This window comes from Cherax quadricarinatus, chromosome 35 (assembly GCF_038502225.1).
Source record: "Cherax quadricarinatus isolate ZL_2023a chromosome 35, ASM3850222v1, whole genome shotgun sequence".
NCBI lineage: Eukaryota > Metazoa > Arthropoda > Malacostraca > Decapoda > Parastacidae > Cherax > Cherax quadricarinatus.
In genome coordinates, this window is record NC_091326.1 from 9,274,015 (window position 1) to 9,290,101 (window position 16,087).

Genomic DNA, 16,087 nt, shown 5'->3' on the forward strand with positions numbered 1-16,087 from the left:
TTTAGAAGCATATATAAACTGTTGTATCTGGGCACCTCTGCAAAAACAGTGTTTATGTATGAGTGAGGTGAAAGTGTTGAATAAGGATCAAAGTATTTTCTTTTTGGGTCACCCTGCCTTGGTGGGAGATGGCCGCCTTGTTGAAAAAAAAAAGTGTAACGTGCTTTCAATTTTAATACCACTGGTAGTGTCATCCTGCCAGAATGTATGCCCTATGCCCTAAGTAAAGAGAAACAATTCTGGAATGTGTAATACATGTTTGGCAGGCCAGCTGGTTGGGTGGCCAGCTGGCTGATTTGCTGTGGCTGTCTCTATCTCCTGTCTATCTGTATCTATCTCTGTCTGTTTGTCTCTGTCTGTATCTCACAGGTACACATAAATACGGTTATACATAGTGTAAATTACCTGGGAAAACCCAAAAGATCCAGACAATGTTCTATACTATGCTTGTAGGTATAAGGCATAATAAGCGTAACTGGCAAGTAATACACATTTTCACTTGTTCAGTAGTCAAGAGGTGACGACTGCATCGTGTGTAATACCTGTTGATTCATGAACGGCTCTTAGACAGACAAATAGAGAGACAAAGGCAGATAAGCAGGGACAGATAAACATAGACAGAGCTAGACACAGAAACAAGCAGATACAGACAGAAACAGATAGACAAACATGTTTATGTGTAACAGTGAAAAATAAAGCCAAGGCAGTGCACAGTCAACAAATGTCGCCACTGCTGCACTGTCAGCAGTGGAGTGACACTCATCTTACACTGTGCGTCAAGGAGTTTTATATATATACTCCAGCATTTCTAAAACATTATTGGGACCTGGCGATGTTACGTTGTTGTCCATTATTACTTTGATAGTATGGTTCTCACTACATGTTCTAGTGTGGGGTAGCTTTTACATAAAGGCCTTATCATTCTAGGGTAATACAGTGGTCCCTCGATAATCGTCGAGCTTGATAGTCGTCCTTTTCGGAAATCACCTCGTTGTTTTCGTCCAAACATTGGCTCGCAAATGGTTGGTTGACTCGCTAATCATCGTTCGTCCTAGACGTCTACTCACGGCTCTGAGCCACCTCGGCCTCCCTTCCCAGCCAGTGTGCCATTGTTTACCAGTGAGCGATGGTCCCCTCACTTGTTCATACGAAATACAGTGGACCCCCGCTTAACGATCACCTCCAAATGCGACCAATTATGTAAGTGTATTTATGTAAGTGCGTTTGTACGTGTATGTTTGGGGGTCTGAAATGGACTAATCTACTTCACAATATTCCTTATGGGAAAAAATTCGGTCAGTACTGGCACCTGAACATACTACTGGAATGAAAAAAGTTTGTTAACTGGGGGTCCACTGTATTTCATAATAGTATTCCATTCATTTTAGTGCTTGCAAGTGCTAAATAAGCTACCATGGCTCAAAAGAAAGCTCCTAGTGCCAAGCCTTTGGTAAAGGTGAGAAATACGATTGAATTTAAGAAAAACATCATTGAACAATTTGAAAGTGGTGTACGTGTGGCCGAACTGGCCAGGATGTATAGCAAACCCCATACAACCATATCTTCCATTGTGGCAAAGAAAAAAATAAATCATGGAAGCTGTTGTTGCTTGGAGAAAATTGTTGCCAGATTGTGTGCAGCCAGCAGTAACGGCCTGGTTGATCAGGCTCTGATCCACCATGAGGCGTGGTCACAGACCGGGCCGCGGGGGCGTTGATCCCCGGAACTCTCTTCAGGTAAACGAGGGATTTTGAAGGGTTTGTGGCTGACCCTGATGAGCCTATGTCAGTTTTGAAATCTATTGTGGCATTGGGGAGTTCCATGGGGTTGGATGTGAGTTTGGAGAATGTGGAAGAGTTGGTGGAGGATCACAACGAAGAGCTAACCACTGAGGAGCTGCAAGAGCTTCAGCAGGAACAGCAACAGATTGCAGCTCAGAATCTTGCTGCAGAGGAGGAGGAAGAGAGATGGAAGAAGGTGCCTTCTTCAGAAATTAAGAAGATCTTTGAAATGTGGGGTAGGATGGAAAGATTTATGGAGAAACATCACCCTGAGAAGGATGTTGCAAGCCATATCGGCAACTTGTACAATGACAGAGTCTTGGCCCATTTTAGGGAAGTTTTAAAGAGACACCAGAAACAGAGCTCTCTGGACAGTTTTTTTGCGAGACAGGGCTCAAGTGACTCAAGCTGGTCCTAATGGCATTAAGGAACAGAGAAGAGAAGTATGTAACCCCAGAAAAGGACTTGGTACCTGAGGTGTTGATGGAAAGGGATTCCCCTTCCAAGCAGTAACTAATCCAATCTCTCTCCTCCTCCAGTCTTCCATACACTAAGAAGAATCGCCAATAAAGGTAAGTGTTATGCTGTTAATGTTTCATTCATCATGTCCCATTGTATTGTTTATGTACTACATCTATATTTCATGTAAAAAAAATTTTGTTTTAATACTTCTGGGTGTCAGGAACGGACTAATTGTATTTACATTATTTCTTATGGGGAAAATTGATTCGAAAATCGTCTTGTTTCGATAATCATCACACTTCCAGGAACGGATTAACAACAATAAACGAGGGACCACCGTACTTACTTTCATGTTTGATCCTCCTCAGTGTCTTTGAAATCCTTTCTCCAGCCCTCTTCACAGGTTATTTAAACTACTATTACAAAAAATAGATATATACAGAATATACAAAACATAAGCCTGCACACCCCTTAGCTGCTACCCTAGGACAGCCCACATAGTGCATCTGAAATAATTAGCCCTTCTTTCCTCTGGACTAACCAGTGTTTTGACACATTTTAGTCACCCTGGGTATGGTGGCTACAACTTAAGGTACACACACATAATGCCACCAAGGAGAGTGAGCGAGAGGGAGGGGCCCAGCTAAGCTCCTCCCACACCCACCAAACGAAAGACTGTTGCCAAGCACTATTCTCTAGTTACCACAATAATGTTTCCCATTTCCACACTTTACTTTTACAAAAATACAACTTTATAAACTACTTATTTAAATCTGTGTGTCTATAGTATAACCTATTACATTGAGAAAAACAGGCTTGACCCAGCTGCCTCTCAGTCCCTAAGAGTGATCTTCCCTTAGGGCCATTTGGTGTTGTTTCCTCATCAATTCAATATAATTAGGTATTCCAGAGTAACTGTCACTTATATACATCAATACATGTTGGGTCCCATAGTCCCATAACAGGCACAAAAGGCAAAAATCATTTCTTATTTATAAATACATTTTTCTTATTTAACAACCCATAACAAAAAAAAATGGGGTGGTTTTTTTGGGGCTGGAATGGATTAATAGCATTTCAATTAATTTCACTGAGGAAAATTTAGTTTTGGGCTGGGTCACAGAGCGAATTAAACTCGTAAGTGAAGGTACCACTGTATTATGTCATGAATGTGTTTTATTTTTTGGGTCACCCTGGCTTGGTGTTAGGTAGCCGTTGGGGTAAAAAAACGATCATTTGTCAAAGAAAATAATCAGAATCATATACACAAAGCAAGTAACGAAGTTTTACATAAAGAAAAAATGTGTATAGAGTTGTAAGATAATAGAAAGAAGAAAATAAATTAAGACTTCACATGAATGCCTCACCTTTTTGACAGCTTCCTCTGGTGACAGCACGTGGCTGTCAGCTTGCAGCTCTCTTCATGATGGGAGTGGAAACTGCTTTGTTTGCCAATGATGCTTGTGGTGCTCCAGTTCCCTGGCTCATGTGTTGTCCATGGTTGTTTTTTGATGGCAAGCTCTTCCATGCAAAGTTGATCCGAGCAAATTGTGCAAGATCTTTGGTTGAGGTAAGTAATAATAATGCTAATAATAAAATTTTATCTCCACATGTTACATAGTTTTTTCAAAATTGAATGCCATTTGATATAGCATATGGAAAGCCTCTGGTTATGCAGAGAATTCTGGGCAAGCCATAATCTAGCATTAAAGTGAAAGAACAATGCATAATTCACATATATATTTGTGTAAAGGACATAAACTTAATGCTAATGAATATAGTGTAATAACAAATGTTTATGAAAGTAGTTGAAAAGTGTAGCATGGTACATGATGATAAGGAAAATTAACAGGAGCAAAATTCCAGTCAAATTAAGTTTTCATTTTCATTTTTTTACAGTATTAAGTGGCATTTAACGTAATAACTGAGACTATATGTAATGAAAGTAGTAAAGCTCAGTACATTATATTGAAGCATCTGTGCTCATATGGAAAAAACAATATTGCTCAAGTTCAGCATCAGCATTACACTGCAATGTTTTGAACATGTGGAATGAACAGTAGTAAGCAAGCATTAATTTCATTTATGCTTAGCATGTTTAGGAAGAAAAAAAATTTTAAGGATTTCACTAAGGACATTGTGTGTTGCCTATTGGTAGAATTTGTTTCGAGCTGCTTTTTTGTTGAGTTATATTTGGTTTGAGATGTGTTGCTGAAGTGAACCCCAGGCTAATATTTTATGAAAATTACGTGACTAAACATTAGCATTATGGGTCATCTACAATCTAAATAATACACAAAACAAACTTGTGGTAGGTTCACTTTGGCAACTTGCATAGCACACCTCATCCAGTAATGAAGGAAACATAACGTGAACCAGTAGGCCTCTTGCAGTATAACTATTCAAACTCTAAAACTGGCCCTTGCTAGGCAGCTCTAACTCATATCCAACCCTTCTCACTTGTATTTGTCTCATCTATTATTTAAAAACTACACCAAACGACCTACCCCGGGTACCCTATATACACCAATAACTCACGCATAGGAGGATGATACATGACGTTTCATTCTGACTTGGACTGTTAATTAGTTCAAGTCGGACCAAAATGTTGTCATAAGTTTTGTTCTCCTGTGTACGGGTTATTTGTGTATTGTTCCAGTGATGGTATTGTGCCATTTTTTTTTTTTACCCTATATAAGCTGAATGTTTTCTCATTGTTTCATATATTGTACTTAGCAAAGCTCACTCATGGGTGAAATGTTGTACTACGAGTAAGGAGTTGACTACGTTTAGTGTCTATTTACCATTGATTTTTCAAGTGTAGCATTACTTTAGCTGACTGAGCTAAAAATAAAAAAAACAAATACTTTAGATAGGTACAGTTTTTCTAAAAGATGGAAGTTATGAGGATCATCTGCTGAAGGAATAATGGTAGAAGAGAGATAGTTGACATTAATAGATTATAGTTCAGGGTTTCCTATTGGTGTTCATTTGAAAAAATTCTCTAATAAGTAGGACCCTCATATTAGAAAAAATGTTTTAAACAATTTTTTTTTTACAAAGATTATAATTAATTTGTTAGGGTTTTTAAATTTGAGAATTGGCTGCCAATAATTTTATTATTCGTATAAAAAATTTGATGTTAGTCAATTGCTTCCTCTAGGTGTGTGATGGAGAAATAGACCTGGTGGCCAAAGTTGAAAGATGCAGACAGGCAGTTCTGGAGGGTCTAAGGGTAGAATTTGCTCACCCACCAATCCCACCAATGCCTGGGGTTGGGACTCATAAAGTAGGCCCCCCTCCTCCATATCCTGGTTTTTCACACTACGCTGGCAGGGGTAGAGGACGAGGGGCACCAAATAGGACCAACACACACTCGGGTAAGGATTATGCAGTTTGACAAACTTTTTGCAGTCTTCTTATCCTCAGCCATCTGAAATTGATGGAGTTAATAGCAATTGATTATTAGCTGGCAGTTTTATACTTTGGTTTACCAAGTGAGCCAAAATACTATACCTAAAATAAGGTGCCTGGGAGCAGATAATTAGATGTGCAGTAATGTCATATTGAAAATATATAGTACTGTTAATGAAAATAAGTAGTTAAATAGACTTAGTAGATTATACAGGTAGAGAAATGGAATTCTTTTATAATTTGCATGCTGCAATTAATTGTTCGTACATAGAACATTTAGGAATTAAAATATTTGTCCTGTATTAAGGTTATCTCCTAGGAAAACAGCATTACTGTCACTGGCACTGCTACAAAAGTATCAGGAAAGAAAAAGACTTAACCTGCTACCATTTGCCCCAGCACAATCCCTCCAGGAAAAATTCATAATGTAACTGCAAGCCATGTTGAAAAATCTGCTTGGAAATTTAATAGGAAAGGAGAAGGGTTGAACCTAATCTTACTCTTACTAATACTGCTTAGCATTTCTACTACTACTGCTAATCCTACTACTGCTGGTATCCTAAGCTGGTTAATCTCTTACATAGTTTTCATTTTCTCATGCTCAGACATGTATACATTGAAGGACACTTGAGTCAGTTGTATGAATCTGTACTAATTTTGGTGTGGGGGAGATGGTGATCACCCTACATTGGTGGGAAATGGATAGTGTTAAAAGGCAGAGAGATGTGATATTTTTGTGGTATTGTTTAGTGTTATAGACATATGACCCTTGAAATAAAATACTGTTAGTGTTTTTCTCATAAATATTGATTTAAGGTTATATTTTTACCCCTTTTTTTTTAATATATACCCTTCTTCTGTTGAAACTGCAGGCCTTTTTTTTTTTGTTTTGTTACACCAAGGAGGGAAAACCATTTATAAATAATAGTAGTCTTTTCATATTGCAGGATTGCCAGAATGTGGGAGATTTTGCAATTGGCTTCTGAGAAAGGATGATGAAATTAGTGATCAGAGGAGAAATTAGATTCTATAAGTAATGAGGTTCAAAGATTGAATTACTCCAAGAGCATAAAAGGAATAGAGGTGGAAAGTAGGGGAATAGGAAGAACAGGAGAGGAGTAAAAGTAGAAGAGAAAAGTTGAACAAACAGGTGGGAAAGTGGAAGAGGAAAATAAGAGGAACCAAAGAGGAAAGAGGAAAGTTTGGAGAGTTGTACCATTTAGGCAGGCTTATAACTAGTTCTCCATCTATTTTTTTTTTTTTTTTTTTTTTTTTTTTTACCTTCTTTCTTCCTTCTTCAAGTCGGCTGTCCCCCAATAAGGGAGGGTGACCCAAAAGGAAAGAAAGTCCCCAAAAAGAAAATACTTTAATCATCATTCAACACTTTCACCTCACTCATACATAATCACTGTCTTTGCAGAGGCACCCAGATACAACATTTTAGAAGTATATATAAAGATATATAACATATCCCTCCAAACTACCAATATCCCAAACACTTCCTTCAGAGTGCAGGCATTGTACTGCCCATTTCCAGTACTCATGTCTGGCTGTATGTTAAAATCACCAGTTTCCCTTTTTTTTTTTTTTTTCCAACAAGTCGGCCGTCTCCCACCGAGGCAGGGTGACCCAAAAAAGAAAGAAAATCCCCAAAAAGAAAATACTTTCATCATCATTCAACACTTTCACCACACTCACACATTATCACTGTTTTTGCAGAGGTGCTCAGAATACAACAGTTTAGAAGCATATACGTATAAAGATACACAACATATCCCTACAAACTGCCAATATCCCAAACCCCTCCTTTAAAGTGCAGGCATTGTACTTCCCATTTCCAGGACTCAAGTCCGACTGTATGAAAATAACCGGTTTCCCTGAATCCCTTCACTAAATATTACCCTGCTCACACTCCAACAGATCGTCAGGTCCCAAGTATCATTCGTCTCCATTCACTCCTATCTAACACGCTCATGCACGCTTGCTGGAAGTCCAAGCCCCTCGCCCACAAAACCTCCTTTACCCCCTCTTTCCAACCCTTTCGAGGATGACCCCTACCCCTCCTTCCTTCCCCTATAGATTTATATGCTTTCCATGTCATTCTACTTTGATCCATTCTCTCTAAATGACCAAACCACCTCAACAACCCCTCTTCTGCCCTCTGACTAATGCTTTTATTAACTCCACACCTTCTCCTAATTTCCACACTCCGAATTTTCTGCATAATATTTACACCACACATTGCCCTTAGACAGGACATCTCCACTGCCTCCAACCGTCTCCTCGCTGCTGCATTTACCACCCAAGCTTCACATCCATATAAGAGTGTTGGTACTACTATACTTTCATACATTCCCTTCTTTGCCTCCATAGATAACGTTTTTTTGACTCCACATATACCTCAACGCACCACTCACCTTTTTTCCCTCATCAATTCTATGATTAACCTCATCCTTCATAAATCCATCCGCTGACACGTCAACTCCCAAGTATCTGAAAACATTCACTTCTTCCATACTCCTCCTCCCCAATTTGATATCCAATTTTTCTTTATCTAAATCATTTGATACCCTCATCACCTTACTCTTTTCTATGTTCACTTTCAACTTTCTACCTTTACACACATTCTCAAACTCATCCACTAACCTTTGCAATTTTTCTTTAGAATCTCCCATAAGCACAGTATCATCAGCAAAAAGTAACTGTGTCAATTCCCATTTTGAATTTGATTCCCCATAATTTAACCCCGCCCCTCTCCCGAACACCCTAGCATTTACTTCTTTTACAACCCCATCTATAAATATATTAAACAACCATGGTGACATTACACATCTCTGTCTAAGACCTACTTTTACCTGGAAGTATTCTCCCTCTCTTCTACACACCCTAACCTGAGCCTCACTATCCTCATAAAAACTCTTAACAGCATTTAGTAACTTACCACCTATTCCATATACTTGCAACATCTGCCACATTGCTCCTCTATCCACTCTATCATATGCCTTTTCTAAATCCATAAATGCAATAAAAACTTCCCTACCTTTATCTAAATACTGTTCACATATATGCTTCAATGTAAACACTTGATCTACACATCCCCTACCCACTCTGAAGCCTCCCTGCTCATCCGCAATCCTACATTCTGTCTTACCTCTAATTCTTTCAATTATAACCCTACCATATACTTTTCCTGGTATACTCAGTAAACTTATTCCTCTATAATTTTACAATCTCTTTTGTCCCCTTTCCCTTTATATAAAGGGACTATACATGCTCTCCGCCAATCCCTAGGTACCTTCCCCTCTTTCATACATTTATTAAACAAAAGTACCAACCACTCCAACACTATATCCCCCCCCTGCTTTTAACATTTCTGTCATGATCCCATCAGTTCCAGCTGCTTTACCCCCTTTCATTCTACGTAATGCCTCGCGTACCTCCACCACACTTACATTCTGCTCTTCTTCACTCCTAAAAGATGGTATACCTCCCTGGCCAGTGCATGAAATTACCACCTCCCTTTCTTCCTCAACATTTAAAAGTTCCTCAAAATATTCTCGCCATCTACCTAATACCTCCCTTTCCCCATCCACTAATTCCCCTACTCTGTTTTTAACTGACAAATCCATACTTTCCCTAGGCTTTCTTAACTTGTTTAACTCACTCCAAAATTTTTTCTTATTTTCATTAAAATTTTTTGACAGTGCCTCTCCCACTCTGTCATCTGCTCTCCTTTTGCATTCTCTCACCACTCTCTTCACCTTTCTTTTACTCTCCATATACTCTGCTCTTCTTATAACACTTCTGCTTTGTAAAAACCTCTCATAAGCTACCTTTTTCTCTTTTATCACACCCTATACTTCATCATTCCGCCAGTCACTCCTCTTTCCTCCTGCCCCCACCCTCCTATAACCACAAACTTCTGCCCCACATTCTAATACTGCATTTTTAAAACTATTCCAACCCTCTTCAACCCCCCCACTACTCATCTTTGCACTAGCCCACCTTTCTGCCAATAGTCACTTATATCTCACCCGAACTTCCTCCTCCCTTAGTTTATACACTTTCACCTCCCTCTTACTTGTTGTTGCCACCTTCCTCTTTTCACATCTACCTCTTACTCTAACTGTAGCTACAACTAAATAATTATCCGATATATCAGTTGCCCCTCTATAAACATGTACATCCTTGAGCCTACCCATCAACCTTTTATCCACCAATACATAATCTAACAAACTACTTTCATTACGTGCTACATCATACCTTGTATATTTATTTATCCTCTTTTTCATAAAATATGTATTACTTATTACCAAATTTCTTTCTACACATAGCTCAATTAAAGGCTCCCCATTTACATTTACCCCTGGCACCCCAAATTTACCTACTACTTCCTCCATAACATTTTTACCCACTTTAGCATTGAAATCCCCAACCACCATTACTCTCACACTTGATTCAAAACTCCCCATGCATTCACTCAACATTTCCCAGAATCTCAATCTCTCTCTCTCTCTCTCTCTCTACACTTCTCTCTTCTCCAGGTGCATACACGCTTACTATAACCCACTTTTCACATCCAATCTTTATTTTACTCCACATAATCCTTGAATTTATACATTTGTAGTCCGTCTTTTCCTGCCATAGCTTATCCTTCAACATTATTGCTACTCCTTCTTTAGCTCTAACTCTATTTGAAACCCCTGACCTAATCCCATTTATTCCTCTCCATTAAAACTCTCCCACCCCCTTCAGCTTTGTTTCACTTATAGCCAGGACATCCAGTTTCTTCTCATTATAACATCCACAATCATCTCTCTCTTATCATTTGCACAACATCCATGCACATTCAGACTTCCCACTTTGACAATTTTCTTCTTCTTATTCTTTTTAGTAATCTTTACAGGAAAAGGGGTTACTAGCCCATTGTTCCCGGCATTTTAGTTGACTTTTACAACACGCATGGCTTACGGAGGAAAGATTCTTATTCCACTTCCCCATGGATATAAAAGGAAAAGTAATGAGACCAAGAACTATTAAGATAAAATCAAAGAAAACTCAGATGAGTGTGTATAAATAAACGTGTACATGTATGTGTAGTGTGACCTAAGTGTAAGTAGAAGTAGCAAGACATGCCTGTAATCTTGCATATTTATGAGACAGACAAAAGACACCAGCAATCCTACCATCATGTAAAACAATTACAGGCTTTCGTTTTACACTCACTTGGCAGGACGGTAGTACCTCCCTGGGTGGTTGCTGTCTACCAACCTACTACCCTTCAGTAAATATTACCCTGCTCACACTCCAACAGCTCGTCAGGTCCCCAAAACCATTCGTCTCCATTCACTACTGTCTAACATGCTCACGCACACTTGCTGGAAGTCCAAGCCCCTCGCCCGCAAAACCTCCTTTACCCCCTCCCTTCAACTTTTTCAGGGACGACCTCTGCCCCACCTTCCTTCCCCAACAGATTTATACACTCTCCAGGTCATTCTGCTTTGATCCATTCTCTCTAAATGACCAAACCACCTCAACAACCCCTCTTCAGCCCTCTGACTAACACTTTTATTAAATCTACACCTCCTAATTTCCACATTCTGAATTATCTGCATAATATTTACACCACACATTGCCCTTAGACAGGACATCTCCACTGCCTCCAGCCATCTCCTCGCTGCAGCATTTGCAACCCAAGCTTCACACCCATGTAAGAGTGTTGGAACCACTATATTTTCATATATTCCCCTCTTTGCCTCCATGGATAACGTTTTTTTGTCTCCACAGATACCTCAATGCACCACTCGCCTTTTTTCCTTCATCAGTTCTATGGTTAATCTCATCCTTGATAAACCCATCTGCTGAGAAGTTAACTCCCAGATATCTGAAAACATTCACTTCCATACTCCTCCTCTCCAATTTGATATCCAGTTTTTCTTTATCTAAATCATTTGATACCCTCATCACCTTACACTTATTTATGTTCACTTTCAACTTTCTACCTTCACACACACTCCCAAACTTGTCTACTAACCTTTGCAACTTTTCTTTAGAATCTCCTATAAGCACAGTATCATCAGCAAAAAGCAAGTAACTGTGTCACCTTGCATTTTGTATTTGATTCCCCATAATTTAATCCCACCCCTCTCCTGAACACCCTAGCATTTACTTCTTTCACAACCCCATCTTTAAATATATTAAACAACCATGGTGACATTACACATCCCTGTCTAAGACCTACTTTTACCGGGAAGTAATCTCCCTCTCTCCTACACACCCTAACTTGAACCTCACTATCCTCATAAAAAAACTTTACAGCATTTAGTAACTTACTACCTATTCCATACACTTGTAACATCTGCCACATTGCTCCCCTATCATATGCCTTTTCTAACTATAAATGCAATGAAAACTTCCTTGCCTTTATGTAGATATTGTACACATATATGGTTTAATGTAGACACTTGATCTACACATCCCCTTCCCACTCTGAAGCCTCCTTGCTCATTTGCAATCTTACTCTCTGTCTTACCTCTAATTCTTTCAATAATAACCCTACTGTGCACTTTACCTGGTATACTCATTAAACTTCTTTCTTTCTTTCAACACACCGGCCGTATCCCACTGAGGCGGGGTGGCCCAAAAGGAAAAATGAAAGTTTCTCCTTTTACATTTAGTAATATATACAGGAGAAGGGGTTACTAGCCCCTTGCTCCCGGCATTTTAGCAGCCTCTTACAACACGCATGGCTTACGGAGGAAGAATTCTGTTCCACTTCCCCATGGAGATAAGAGGAAATAAACAAGAATAAGAACTAGAAAGAAAATAGAAGAAAACCCAGAGGGGTGTGTATATATGTGCTTGTGCATGTATGTGTAGCCTGTAATTGATTTACATGATGATAGGATTGCTGGTGTCTTTTTATTCGGTCTCATACACATGCAAGATTTCAGGTACATCTTGCTACTTTCATTTACACTTAGGTCACACTTCACATACATGTACAAGCATATATACACGCACCCCTCTGGGTTTTCTTCTATTTTCTTTCTAGTTCTTGTTCTTGTTTATTTCCTCTTACCTCTATGGGGAAGTGGAACAGAATGCCAGGAGCAAGGGGCTATTAACCCCTTCTCCTGTATATATTACTAAATGTAAAAGGAGAAACTTTCATTTTTCCTTTTGGGCCACCCTGCCTCAGTGGGATACGGCCGGTGTGTTGAAAGAAGACATGTATGTGTAGTGTGACCTAAGTGTAAGTAGAAGTAGCAAGACATACCTGAAATCTTGCATGTTCATGAGACAGAAAAAAGGACACCATCAATCCTACCATCATGTAAAACAATTACAGGCTTTCGTTTTACACTCACTTGGCAGGACGGTAGTACCTCCCTGGGCGGTTGCTGTCTACCAACCTACTACCTAGGACTTAGTAAACTTATTCCCCTATAATTTTTACAATCTTTTGTCCCCCTTCCCTTTATATAAAGGAACTATACATGCTCTCTGCCAATTCCTAGGCACCTTCCCCTCTTTCATACATTTATTAAACAAAAATACCAACCACTCCAACACTGTATCACCCCCTGCTTTTAACATTTCTGTCATGATCCCGTCAGTTTCAGCTGCTTTACCCCCTTTCATTCTAAGTAATGCCTCGTGCACCTTCCTCACACGCACATCCTGCTCTTCATTCCTAAAAGATGTGATACTTCCCTGGCCGGTGCATGAAATTACCGCCTTCCTTTCTTCATTGACGTTTAAAAGTTCCTCAAAACATTCCCGCGTTCTACCCAATACCTCCAGCTCCCCATCTACTACTCCCCTACTCTGTTTTTAACCTTCTTTCCCTAGGTTTTCTAAAATTGTTCTTCTCAATCAAAAATTTTTTCTCTTTTTCTGCAAAATTTCTTGACAGTGCCTCTCCCACTCTATCATCTGCTCTCCTTTTGCACTCTCTCACCACTTTCTTCACCTTTCTTTTTTACCTTTTTTTTTACTCTCCAATATCTAAATCATTTGATACCTTCATCACCTTACTCTTTTGTATGTTCACTTCGAACTTTCTACCTTTACACACTCTCCCAAACTCGTCCACTAACCTTTGCAACTTTTCTTTAGAATGCTTATGGGAGATTCTAAAGAAAAGTCACAAAGGTTAATAGACGAGTTTGGGAGTGTGTATAAAGGTAGAAAGTTGAAAGTGAACATAGAAAAGAGTAAGGTGATGAGGGTATCAAATGATTTAGATAAAGAAAAATTGGATATAAAATTGGAGAGGAGTAGTATGGAAGTGAATGTTTTCAGATATTTGGGAGTTGATGTGTCAGCGGATGGATGTATGAAGGATGAGGTTAACCAGAGAATTGATGAAGGAAAAAGGCGAGTGATGCATTGAGTTTATACATTTATATTCCCTCTTTTCCTGCCATAACTTATCCTTCAACATTATTGCTACTCCTTCTTTAGCTCCAACTCGATTTGAAACCCCAGACCTAATCCCATTTATTTCTCCCCACTGAAACTCTCCTATCCCCTTCAGCTTTGTTTCACTTAGTCAGGACATCCAGCTTCTTTTTATTCATAACATCCACAGTCATCTCTTTCTTATCATTTGCACAACATCCACAAACATTCATATATTCCACTTCGATGGTTTTCTTCTTTTTCTTTTTAGTAAGCTATACTGGAAAAGGGGTTACTAGCCCATTGTTCCTGGCATTTTAGTTGACTTTTACAACATGCATGGCTTACGGAGGAAAGATTCTTATTCCACTTCCCCATGGATATGAAAGAAAAAGCATTAAGAATAAGAACTGTTAAGATAAAATCAAAGAAAACTCACATGAGTGTGTATACATAAACATGTACATGCATGTGTAGTGTGGCCTAAGTGTAAGTAGATGTAGCAAGATGTACCTGAAATCTTGCATTTTTTTTTTTTTTTTTTATTTCAACAAACCGGCCGTATCCCACCAAGGCAGGGTGGCCCAAAAAGAAAAACGAAAGTTTTTCTTTTTAAATTTAGTAATTTGTACAGGAGAAGGGGTTACTATCCCCTTGCTCCCGGCATTTTAGTCGCCTCTTACAACACACGTGGCTTACAGAGGAAGAATTCTGTTCCACTTCCCCATGGAGATAAGAGGAAATAAGCAAGAACAATAACTAGAAAGAAAATAGAAGAAAACCCAGAGGGGTGTGTATATATATGCTTGTACATGTATGTGTAGTGTGACCTAAGTGTAAGAAGAAGTAGCAAGACATACCTGAAATCTTGCATGTTTATGAGACAGGAAAAAGACACCAGCAATCCTACCATCATGTAAAACAATTACAGGTTTCCGTTTTACAGTCACTTGGCAGGACGGTAGTACCTCCCTGGGTGGTTGCTGTCTACCAACCTACTACCTACTACCATCTTGGCCTATTTTGGCAGTATATTATTTTACTAATTACAGATGGTGGTGGAGGAGTAGGAAGAATGTTTTCTCGTGGTGGTCAGCTTCAAGTGGCTGGTGTTGTCGTTGGCTCCTGGGGACCAAATTATGGATCTAATGGTAATGAAAGCAGACCCCGAGGATTCAGACATCCAGTAAGGAGATTTTCTAAACAGATTATTCCTGTAGACTTTTAGAATTTTCAGTGAGTGTGCAAAGGTAAGAAGAGTAGAATTAGAACAGAAGTACTTTGTGTCTTTCTTTGTAGATGGCAAGAGAGTGGTAATGTAGATGGTAGGGAGATGTTGGAACATAATGTGTTTAGAGATTATTAACTAAAGAGTACATTATAATGTTATATATTAGGTGGTGGATGGCATTGCAAGTAGAAGTGCTGAAAAATCTAAGGTTAAAAGCTTGGTTGTGGTTATTAGATACACAGTTGCTATATGGGCAGAGATAGTGAAGAATGATTGTACTGTAATTAGAAGTAAGATCATTTGAGTGGTTCATTCCATATGCTTCAAAGAAAAGACATGGGTGCAGAGCAAGCTTTAATTGTGACAACATTATGCTTAATGAAATTTGATATAATAAAAGTTGCTCTGTACCTTTGCTGTTGTATTTTAATGTAATGAAGGAGCTTTAGTTTACAGTGGTACCTCGGGATACGAACAGCCCAAAACTCGAACAGTTATGCAAGTGTATTCATGTAAGTGCTTTTGTAAGTGTATTTTTGGGGGTCTGAAACGGATAAATCTAATTTACATTATTCCTTGTGGGAATAAATTCGTTCGGTGTCAGCACTTGAACAGCCTTTTGGAATGAAATAAATTGTATCCCTAGGTACCACTGTATTTGGTGTTTTCTAAAACAGCTTCTTTATAAAATAAAAATAGTGACATACAACAAAGCTTATATAGTGCCAGACAGTGGTGTCATCAATTAATAAGCAAGCAAGGAGCTTTATCAGTATATTGTTTTTGTGTTGTC

At 38.9% G+C, this 16,087-nt stretch overlaps 1 protein-coding gene across 17 annotated transcripts in view; it reads left to right on the top strand.

The window, feature by feature from the left end:
• The window catches only part of LOC128694998 (constitutive coactivator of PPAR-gamma-like protein 1 homolog), a 224,507-nt gene that overhangs the window by 175,256 nt on the left and 33,164 nt on the right, over nt 1-16,087 (top strand). For 13 of the 17 annotated variants that reach the window (XM_053785385.1, XM_053785384.1, XM_053785392.1 and 10 more), the window contains 3 exons: nt 3,622-3,813; nt 5,407-5,623; nt 15,116-15,249. In XM_053785385.1, the coding sequence (XP_053641360.1) occupies nt 3,622-3,813; nt 5,407-5,623; nt 15,116-15,249 (543 nt within the window). The remainder of the gene's footprint in view (nt 1-3,621; nt 3,814-5,406; nt 5,624-15,115; nt 15,250-16,087) is intronic. The other 4 variants (XR_008407941.1, XR_008407942.2, XR_008407943.1 and 1 more) reach the window with 2 other exon arrangements.